At 32.6% G+C, this 11422-nt stretch overlaps 2 protein-coding genes across 2 annotated transcripts; one reads left to right on the plus strand and one right to left on the minus strand.

Annotated features, from left to right (window-relative positions):
- The first annotated feature begins 4565 nt into the window (after positions 1 to 4565).
- LOC141666246 (serine/threonine-protein kinase SRK2A-like) lies at positions 4566 to 8256 on the plus strand. Its single transcript, XM_074472241.1, has 9 exons — positions 4566 to 4985; positions 5397 to 5471; positions 5586 to 5687; positions 5778 to 5831; positions 6047 to 6139; positions 6224 to 6316; positions 7134 to 7238; positions 7329 to 7427; positions 7808 to 8256. The coding sequence occupies exons 1-9, from the start codon at positions 4866 to 4868 to the stop codon at positions 8120 to 8122; spliced, it is 1056 nt and encodes a 351-aa protein (XP_074328342.1). The 5' UTR covers positions 4566 to 4865; the 3' UTR covers positions 8123 to 8256.
- A 325-nt stretch (positions 8257 to 8581) lies between these two features.
- On the minus strand, positions 8582 to 10471 carry LOC141666241 (xyloglucan 6-xylosyltransferase 1-like). Its single transcript, XM_074472235.1, has one exon. The coding sequence runs from the start codon at positions 10136 to 10138 to the stop codon at positions 8762 to 8764; it is 1377 nt and encodes a 458-aa protein (XP_074328336.1). The 5' UTR covers positions 10139 to 10471; the 3' UTR covers positions 8582 to 8761.
- Positions 10472 to 11422: the final 951 nt, after the last annotated feature.

Genomic DNA, 11422 nt, shown 5'->3' on the forward strand with positions numbered 1-11422 from the left:
ACATATGGAATGACTTGTCGACATCTCCAGTTCTTTATATAGGCTTTTGACTTGTCGACATCTTGAGTTCTCTACATGAAGATTTTGACTTGTCGATATCTATAGATCTCTACATGAAAAAATGAATTGTCGATATCTCTAGTTCTCTACATATACATTTTGACTTATCGATATCAAAGATCTCTACATGCATGTTGACTTGTCGATATCTCTTAGGAATTCTCTACAAGTCATTTTGGACTTCTTGACAGACTTCTCGATATCCCTTAATTTATGACTTATCGATATCTGACTTAAAATATTTTCCCTAGAATATTATTATTCAAATCCAAGTTGCTACACTTCTCTCTGAGGCATGATCATGATTTGATCTCCTTCTAGAGTTTATTTCTTAGCTTGAAGGCTATTCACAGAAAAATCCTCCAGTCTAGTCTATTAAATATTTTTACAGACTCAAAGGATACAAGTACAAAATACAAATATAGATTATCATACAACTTATCCTTAGGGTTGTCAATATGAGTTAGTCTTGTTATCTACAGGCATGTCTTGCACGACAGAAATAATATACCTTCAATCAGAAATATAAGTTATGACCAGGTATAAACTATATGATCTTGTTGTAAAAACTCTGGAGGCAGCTCCCCCTCCGACCTAGAACTATATCTCTCCCATAACTTGTGAAGAGTCATCCCACCTCGACCATATATTTCACCCCGTTGCTCTTTAGTAATTCTCAAATACTCCCAGTTGGTCTCCCAATATGGTCTCGGATGCTCAAGCTCCATATGAGTAACATCACAACCAGTAATAGGCAAACCTAAAATCATGTATACATCCTCTAGTATGATCGTCATCTTACCAAATATGTAGTGAAATGAGTTGGTCACTGGCCTCTACCACTCCACCAACGACGTGATCAAACGAATATCATTCTGACGAATAACCTCAGAAATTTGAAAACACCTGAAACCCCATCCAATGATCAAATGCCTCTAGTGATTATCCAGTACCCAGTTACCCATGTTAGGAGTCAACTATCGAACATCGACTGTGTCCTGCTCACCCCGCTACCATATGAGAGTGCTAATGTGATCATTCTACATGGTCATCAGCGTTTAATCAAGATGACTGCATTTCCTATTCCCCGTATCTGTAATGTTACAAAAACGAAGATTATATTAGTTTGATATCACGATTCACTAACAAGAATATAATTACAAAAAAGTATTTGCTAGTAAACAAGTATTTAAACAAGTAATTAAAAATTAAATAACTAATTCAATTAAACAAGTATATAAACAAGGATATATAAAAAAATTTAATTAAAAAATAAACAACTAGATACAATTAACACAAGTATTTAAAGAGGCTTGCTTTTAGATCTACAAAGACATGTCGAATTATTCGAATTAACCCTAAATTTGAACTAAAATCGATTAAATCAACATAGCAATTCGAACTACAATTTAAAATATCAAACCATTAAATATATATTTGAAATTATCACAAAATTCGAATTATCACAACAAACATTCACAAAAATTAAAGAAAGACTACTAGTGTGTATGTGTAACTACAAATTTATCATAAGAATTTATAAAAAAATTAACAAAAAAATCAATTTTATCATAATTATCAATGCACACTCAAAAAATTATCACAAAAATTAATAAAAATATTAAAAAATCGAGTTGTGTATATGTGTGTATATGTATTGATATAAATTATTGGTGAGAAGATGAGAGTACCTAAATAACGAAGATGATTAAGAAGAAGACTCACTAGAGAGGATTAATAAGAGATATCGCTAACAAATCCCTTAATTTTCACTCTAATCGATTGGTTTTTGTGTTTGTGTTTACGCATAAGTATGTCTATTTAGCTGGGTCGGGTAAAAAGTCTTTGGCTTCGATTTATTGCGTAGTTAGGAAATATTAAGGGCAAACAATTAATTTCACCCTTTCAGCAATGAAACATTATGAAAGGATCCCTTTCGGCAATAAATTATTGTGAAATAAAATAATCTCGACCGTTTAATTTAGAATAAAGGGTACTGATCGATTGGCTAAAAATGACCTCAACCCAACAATGGTTGGTTGGGGAAGAAACCTTATACATAAAATTAGGTTAATTTTATTTTACATTTTCATTGGGTTGTCAAATTTTTTTTAAAAAAAAGTTTTTATATTTAACAAAAGTATTATTTTTTCTTATCAATCCATGCAGCAATGAAATTTAAAATAATTTAAAATACAAATTAATAAATATCTATTTATATATTAAATTAACTTAGGTGGTGTATTCACTTGGAATTTTAAAAATTCAAGGTTATTCAATATGGATTTTAGAAAATCCAATAAAATACGAAGGTATTCAATTTGAATTTTAAAAAGTCTGTTCAAATCTTGAAATATTCAATCAGGATTTCAAAAAATGGTTTAAAATCTGATGGTATTCAATCAAAATTTAAAACAATCCATTAAAATCTCATGTTATTCAAAAAATCACCATTTTTTTTGATGTAATAAATTTATAGATTTTATTGGATTTGCTAGTGTATTTCACATGTGTTGACATCTAGCCAAAAATAGATAAGATTTTGAAAAATTTCTTAAATAATCGAATTTCGACGTGACATGTTTACTCCCAAATTTTATGAGATCTTGAAGAATTTTAAGAAACTCTCCTCTCATTAAACATGTTTACTTTCAAATTTTAATGAGCACGATCTCTCATTGTTCACAAATCCTAATATTATACAATTATATCATTTATTAATAAGTTTTATAATTTTCTAAAATTTAATAAAAATATTTTTAGAGACTAATTTAATTTAAATATTGAATCACATCAACAAAATGAAACATGATAAAATGACCGATCTTAGGACACGGAGGATGATAAATTTGAATAAAATATATCACGCCAACAACTACAAATGACCGAAGCAAATGAAAAAAACGATGTGGAACAATCTAACGAGAGTAAGGAACATCTGTTTAATGACTAATAAGTTAAATTTGTTAGTTGAATCTTGTTAATTATTATGAACTATATTATTGCTATTAGTTTATATATGAAAATCGTGAAATAAAAGAAATAATAATTAATCAATCCAATAAAATCATTGTCAATGAATTTTATTTAATCCGCCAAAATCTTGATTGATCAGCCCCTTAAAATATATTAAAATCTGTATAGAATTTAAAATTCAATATACAATTTTTCATGAAATTAAGCATTCATGGATTTACAACATCTAATACAAATTCCTGAATTTTTGTCAGTTCATTAAAATTTTGAAAAAATACACATCCCTTAATGTTTTAACTTCAAGCCAAACATGCTAAATCGGAGAAAAAGTCAAATGGGTAATTATTTCATTCGGGCGCATGGTTCTAAATTTTTTCCATTTTATCGATCAATTCTAGTTATTACTCTCTCAGTCCCTTCCAATTGTTTACATTTCTGAGAAAGTGTCTGACACGCATTTTAAGGTACATAAAAAATATAGTTATGTAACTTATTTTTACATTTTTTTTTTGAATAAAGGTTGAATGTTTTAATTTTTATTCAGAAAAACAAAATTATAAAAAAAATATACATAACTATACTTTATATGCACCTTAAAATGCGTGTCGGACACTTTCTAAAAAACGTAAACAATTGAAAGTGACGGAGTGAGTACTTTATAAGGTATGTGACCGATTCGAAATCGATTAATCGCTATGTATTTTTCTTGATCGATATATTACAAATAAATTATTATCTAAAAATATTATTTCAATTAAATTTAAATAGTTATAAATTATACAATTGTTTCAAATAACTATAAATTTATTAATTAAAAATTACTAGGAAAATAAGTGTGTTGAATTAAGTATAATTAAAATATATTGATTAATTCTTCTAATTAAACCCTGATTTTCCGATTAATTCTAAACGAGTGATAGTCAAATACCTTTTTTTTAAAACTTGGTATCACGAAAATCATTTTTTTAAATTTTGGCGAAAAATACCACTCTAATACACATTTTAATGCTATGTATCACATTTCAAAAATGGGTATCATAATTTTTTTTCTAAAAATTAAAAACAAAAAAATAGGATACGCAGAATAGAATGCGTATGACCCTTTTCAACATATGAAATGCATCTTATAAGGTATCATTCACCCCACCAATTTTTTTTTTAATTTTTTTTTTTACATAAATCCATTTTTAAAATATATATTTGAAATTCCCATTATCCAAGTACGTATTATTGGGATATTTTAATAAAGAAAATAAAATACAATATTCTTATCAATTATTCTACAAAATATGAAATTTTTGTATATTTTTCATACACAAATTAATTACGCCCCCGATTTATTCCGAATATCAATTTAAGATGAAGGTTATAAATAGATATTTTTTTTATCGTAGATAACCCATAGTCACTAACCTTCGTGATATACAGGATATTTCGATATATTCTCTTCGTCCTTCTCCTGCTCCGAAACGCATTTTCACACGTACGCATTTTTACACGTATATAAAATAAACTATATTGCTGCTGTTGTTGTCTAGGAATATCTTTCGATTCTCTTTTTTTTCTCTCTCCAAACACTTCCTTTTTCCTGGGGGCTGGGCTATATAATCATTATTTACCGTCCGAATCACCCATCTTTTCCAGCTTATATTACATAATAAAGATTTAACTTAAGAGTTTAAAACCCCTAATTTGAAAAACCTTGAAATTTCAATAATTTGGTATCTGGGTTAGTTTTGTTTTGTGATTAGTGCTGACCCTTTTCCTTATTTTGAGCAATTTGTTGATTTTTGTTTCAAGTTGGGATTTTTATATCAAGATTAGCAAAGATGGACAAGTATGAGCTAGTGAAAGATATTGGGTCTGGGAATTTTGGGGTTGCAAGGCTTATGAGTAATAAAGAAACTAAAGAGCTTGTTGCTGTGAAGTTTATTGAAAGAGGACTCAAGGTCTCTCTCACTCTCTCTCTCCCCCTCCCTCCCTCTCTCTCTCTCTCTCTCTCTCTCTCTCTCTCTCTCTCCCCCCCCCCCCTCTCTCTCTCTCAATTTTAGAGTGGATATATATTTTAAAAAAGTGATTGTGTGTGTATATATAATGTGTGTGTGGTGCTTAGAAGTTGGTCAATATATACCTTTGAATTTGTCAACTTACTTGATACAGTTACAATATCAGTCTTTGTTACTTGAGTTGTACTGATTGTATGTGTGTATATGTGTATGGTCAGTTTTAGGAAAATTATGTGTATCATGTGATATGGATGATGATTAGCTACTTTGAAGTTGCCACTTTTATGTAGTCTGTGAAACTTTGAATTTTATATGTGGTTTAACTTGACTTTGTTTTATGTTCCCGAATTTCAGATTGACGAGAATGTTGCAAGGGAGATTATAAATCATAGATCACTTGGGCACCCAAACATTATAAGATTTAAGGAGGCAAGCATCTTTCAGTTTTTTTACTTATTACTGATGTATTTTGATGTGTTTTGGTAAAGGTGAATGAAGTTCACTTTAATTTTCTTACTGTGACTGTTGGCTTGAAACATACAGCTCGTACTTACCCCCACCCACCTTGGTATAGTCATGGAGTATGCAGCTGGTGGAGAGCTTTTCGAGCGCATAGTTAGTGCAGGAAGATTCAGCGAGGATGAGGTTTCTTGAATTTTATTGAACATTATAGAAAATTAATTTCAACTTTGAAGGCGCTTTTTTGTTTGACTAATATATCTCAATAAATTTTAGGCTAGATACTTCTTCCAGCAGTTAATATCAGGAGTCGACTACTGTCATTCCATGGTAAGGAATTTTAAATTTTTTGTTGGAAATTGTATGTTTGGGGTGTGTCATGTGTGTGTGCGTGTGTGTATAACAGATTTTTTTGGTTAATTTGTAGAATAAACAAACGCAAGCTAGATATTGTTATATTTAAAAAGCTAGCGGTTTCTAGTCGTATAAGGATCACCTTGTATGCCACTGAATTTACTTTACTGATTAGCTTTTTTTTTCTCTAGCAAATATGTCATAGGGACCTAAAGCTGGAGAATACTCTCTTGGATGGGAGCCCTGCACCGCGTCTGAAAATTTGTGATTTTGGGTACTCAAAGGTACAAATAAAGTTAAAATAGTTGCATAAGTTCCATAAGTTGGTGGCCTCTGCTAAATAAACTATGCTTTTTTTTCGTCTGCAGTCCTCTGTGCTCCATTCAAGACCCAAGTCAACTGTTGGCACTCCAGCATACATTGCTCCAGAGGTTCTCTCCCGCAAAGAATATGATGGAAAGGTATCTATATGATTTGTCTTGATACTGCAGAAGTTAAATAGACTAGGAATTTGCAAATTCTTTTAGTTTAATTGAACTTTAATGAATTGGAATTGTAGATTAATCATACAACTAAGTTAACTTTCGTAACTATGTTAGTATACTGTAGTTTGAGGTTTTCCTACTTGTTAATTAGAAAAATACTGTAAATTAAATTTCTTAGTTCTGGTATTTAGTTGAAGTATATAAAAATTGCCTAAAATTATAATCTACAATTCTTGATGCGTTATAAATTTGTAGAGATGTATTTTAATTTTTAATTTATTGTGTGGTGATGTCTGTGCTTATTGTGTGGCTGTTCGATTGACAACAAATTTTCCAAATTTAGCAAATACTGAGGTGCACCTCATTAAATAACTGAACCACTCATAGGCTGTAGTCATATGTCTTGTGATGTTCTTTTACGCTTGATGCACCCTTTTTGTTTGGGTTGGTTGCACTGTAGCACACATGACTCGCTGGTGGAGGGTTATACTCACTGTGACTATGTACGGATGTACAAATGAATTCTTGTCTTTCCTATAACCCCTAGCATCATTGCACGACCCTCTTATGATTCTTCTACGGTATACTATTTGCTATAAGTTGTATTTTTTACCGGCTATGTTGTCTAAAATATTTTTAAGTTTGACTCCTAAATAGAACCGCCTAACTAATAATCAAAAGATATCGATTTAACATCGTCATCCATCTTGGTTTGTGTCTGTACTCTCTTCTTCAAACTGATAATATGAATGATTTACTTTGTTGGTCATAATTTATTGTTATTCTATCTTAGATGGCAGATGTGTGGTCGTGTGGAGCAACACTGTATGTTATGTTGGTGGGAGGATACCCTTTTGAGGATCAGGCAGATCCGAAAAATTTTAGGAAGACTATTCAGGTCAGTTTTAGCTTTCTCATTTTCTATCAGTATGATACTATCACTGTCACTGACTTGCTTATAATGCCTCACCATCTTATCTTTCTGCAGCGGATAATGGCTGTTCAGTACAAGTTCCCTGACTATGTTCATGTTTCTCAAGATTGTAAACATCTTCTTTCTCGTATATTTGTTGCCAGCACAAACAGGGTACGTATATTTGGGAGCTGAGAAATTTTTTGATCAGAACTCTTGTCTGCTTGAACTACTATTATTTCTTATGATCCACTGACATTACGAAAGCTGCATTTTTTTTCTTGCACCTCATGCATCTCTTGTATTGAAATGTTTTTCCGTGCTAAATCTTGTATTGACATTAGCTTTAAGCCTAAAATGGTTCTTTATGCATTCTGTTGGGTTAGTAATTGCTTGGCATGGAGATGCAGACATAATTTGTCGAAAAACGGTTTATCTTGAGAGTCACAATCCTCGTAATTTTATGTATTATCTCTGCCGTGGATTTTGTTTGATTAAATAACCAAGGGAGTAGAGTAAACAAGAGTATTGTTCTAACTCTGTCCTTAATGCAGAGGATCACAATTAAAGAAATAAAGAAGCATCCATGGTTTTTAAAGAACTTGCCGAGGGAACTAACAGAAGCAGCTCAGGTCAAGTACTACAGGAAGGAAAACCCGGCATTTTCTCTCCAAAGCGTGGACGACATAATGAAGATAGTGGAAGAGGCCAAGAACCCTCCTCCAGTTTCACGGTCTATTGGGTGGGGAGAGGAAGACGAGGACAAAGATGTAGAAGCTGACGTAGAGGACGATGATGATGAAGAGGATGAGTATGACAAGCAAGTGAAGGAAGCACATAAAAGTGGGGAAGTCCCTGCTCTTACATAAGAGAGTTTCAAATTCAGAAAATTGAGGTGTTTATATCTTCAGCTGGGGAAATTAATTACTATTATGTAAATTTTGTGCGCACTATATGGTTTTGATGGTATAGGTTTGTGAATTGCATATGGGATCGCTGTTTACGAGTTTGATCATAAAAAGGGTTGAAGATTAGTAAATGAAAGTATAATTTATATACACCTTAAAATTTGAGAGCAAGTAAAATGGGAAGGAATAAGTAATGTTAATCTTCATATTTTAGTAAAAATGTCCTAAATAGACACTTGGTTATTATTAATAATCCTCACTTGTTAGATTAACCTTCAGAATAATTTGGCAGGGAAGTACATTTTCCAATGTGTAGATGGAGGTTGCTTACGGAAACAAAGTGCTAATTTGTGACAACATTAAACAAATGTCATCTTTAAGTAATCACCTACATGCAGCTAAAACACACTGAACCCTAAATGAACATAAACTATAATAATTCCATCCCATTAAATATTATATGACTTGTGATCAATGATAACCCAAAAAATATGAAAAATTGGAAGTGACAAATGATATAATGAAGATTACATCAAGCGAGATATCACAAGTAGACATAAATAATTCTGCATGTGCAAGCTTAATCTCTTTTGCTTCTCTTCAAGCAGATGACACCTTGACTACTTTAAACGCCGGATGAAGCAACCCGAGCTCATCCTTCTCAAGAGGATTGCTGGTTTCGTTTTTTCTTCTCTTAACTTTCCGACTAGCAAGTGTTTTGTGTTCAAAACCATACATCTGCAGAATCTGATTATCCGCAAAATTAAATGCCCTATCCATCTGCTTCAAGCACCTCTCCACTGGATAATCACCAAACTTCGCACAGGGCTTGCACCCTACAAAATGTGTAACGAGTGGCCACCGATGATCACCATAACCAGGCTTGTGTTTTTCAATCATCTCCTCATAACGATCAACCAAAATCCCCCAATACCCATGTAAATAATAATGATTCTCAAGATATACCTTTTCAGCCCACTTCTCCTTCTCCGATGCCAACAAATACACCATCGCAGACTGATCATCAGCTTCGAAAACTGGCCTATCTTTAAGCTCCCTTGTCAAAACCTTCCCTGCTTCATCTCTAACCTTCCCTTTTGGTCCCATCGGAGCCCAAGCATCCAAAATATCCAAAGACCACTGACAATTCCTCAACAAAAAGCTCCCCGTATTCAATCCAATCCAATTCTTCTCATCATACACCATCTCATTCCACCCATGCATAATCAAATTCCGATCCTCATAACGTTTCCACGGAATCTCAAATGCCATATCCGTGAACATCGCGTCACTATCCATCCACCACAAAAACTCAACTTCAGGATGTGACAATAAAAGCTTCCGAATCAACGGTAGCTTAGCCCAAAAACCAGCCATTTCAGCATCCAACAATGCCATATTATAAAAAACCTCAATCCCATGTAACCTACAATAATCAATCTTATTCTTTATCGCTTTCAACAAATAATGATCCCCAACCGGATTCTCACAAGGTTTCGGGGCTGACCCCGTGACCAACAAAACCCGGGGTTTCCCTGGTTGCACAAAATTCGAAAACCCCGGGTTATTCCTCAACCATTCCTCTCTTTTCTCATCCCAATCACTAATCTTGGGTCCAAGACTATAAGGCACATTCACATTCACATCATCAATTTCATCACTTTCATCATCAACAAACAATTTAGTAATATCAAGATCACCATAACTATTAATATTATTCGAATTACCCAACGACGTCGTCTCGACAACAGTTGTGACTTGTTCAAGAACACGACGAGGCTCCGACCTTTTCCGGTAAAGAGTAAATGTATCTCTTATCTCTTTCAAGTCTTGCTCCGGCGTACCAAATTTTCCGGCACCTAAATTCCCGCGCAAAACAACAATTGTAAGAACCAAACATAACAACGTGAGCTTGCTGTTTCGAATAATCCGATGAATTCTCCGGCTCCGGCGTTGTCCGAACCAACGCTCCAACATTTTCCGGCCAAAATAAAAAATATATAAATGTGTGTATATATTCTATATCTCCACCAATTCAGCTGCAAGATTACAATCTGACAAATAGGGTTCTCTCAAAATCAAATCTTTAGAATAAAAATTTGTAAATCAACACCAATTGTAGCTAAAGATCGAAACTTTATGCTCTTTTTGGTCCAAATTTAATAAAGATTCTGTTTTTTTATTGTAATAACAAATGGGGTTTAATTATATATAGGTATAAATGTTGAAACAGTATGGCTGAAGAATCAAAGTAATTTGAGAGAGAGAGGAGGGGATGAAAAGTTCAGACAAAAGAACAAAAGATTTGATTCTAATGTGAAGAATATTTGTCCGAATTTAAGGAAAGATGTTATGTAATGACGCGTATGCATATAGCATTATTTACAAAAAAAAAATTGGGGAAAATATGGTGGTGTAAAAGTTGGGATTTTCTTGAAATGGGACCACTGTGTGTAAGAAAAACAGGCAATTTACAGGTGGGTTGTTTAGGACATGGTATTAGTATTACCATCATCTTAGCTGGCTTTTAGACTTTTCATTTTAACACGCATTCTATTCTCTCTTCTTTTAAATTTAGTAAACATTTGTTTCATTTTCTTTAAATAAAATATCTAACAGCTTTTTCCTAACAAATATAATGACCCTCGTACAGCTTTGATAGATATTTTTTATTATGTTAGGTCTCACACAATATAGAACGGGATTGAATACAGTGTTTATCATAATCAAATTGAATATAAGAACACAGAAAACAGATTTTATTTAATACAATAAACTTTGTTACAATATGGAACTATCCTCTCTCAGTGATGAACAACTTATCACGAGAGCTGCTAGGGTTATAATGAATAATAACTTCGATTATAATAACACATATAGTGTTGATAAGAGCTGCTAGGGTTATAATGAATAATAACTTCGATTATAATAACACATACAGTGTAAATCTTATGTGTTAGGTCACACACACACTGTAGAGGGGGTGAATACAGTGTATAGTACACTCAAATCGAACTTTAAGAACTTAAGTAACAGAAAACAAACTTTATTGAAACAATAAACTCTGTTACAGTATGGAACTGTTACCTCTCAGTGATGAACAAATATCACGAGAGCTGCTAGGGTTACAATGAATAATCTTCTCTAATAATGATAACACTTTTAGTGTAAACCCTATATCTGTGTTTATATACTACACGGTTACAAGATAATCGCTAATTGATATGGAATATAATTCTGCTTCCTAAAATATATCAATCA

Source organism: Apium graveolens, chromosome 1 (genome assembly GCF_009905375.1).
Source record: "Apium graveolens cultivar Ventura chromosome 1, ASM990537v1, whole genome shotgun sequence".
Lineage (NCBI taxonomy): Eukaryota > Viridiplantae > Streptophyta > Magnoliopsida > Apiales > Apiaceae > Apium > Apium graveolens.

What these genes read in the sequence shown, in the direction of transcription:
- LOC141666246 (XM_074472241.1), top strand. Translation starts at nt 4,866, where the DNA reads ATGGACAAGTATGAGCTAGTGAAAGATATTGGGTCTGGGAATTTTGGG. An exon ending in TTATTGAAAGAGGACTCAAG is followed by an intron (nt 4,986 to 5,396) that starts GTCTCTCTCACT and finishes CCCGAATTTCAG; the next exon opens with ATTGACGAGAATGTTGCAAG. An exon ending in ACATTATAAGATTTAAGGAG is followed by an intron (nt 5,472 to 5,585) that starts GCAAGCATCTTT and finishes TGAAACATACAG; the next exon opens with CTCGTACTTACCCCCACCCA.
- LOC141666241 (XM_074472235.1), bottom strand. Translation starts at nt 10,138, where the DNA reads ATGTTGGAGCGTTGGTTCGGACAACGCCGGAGCCGGAGAATTCATCGG.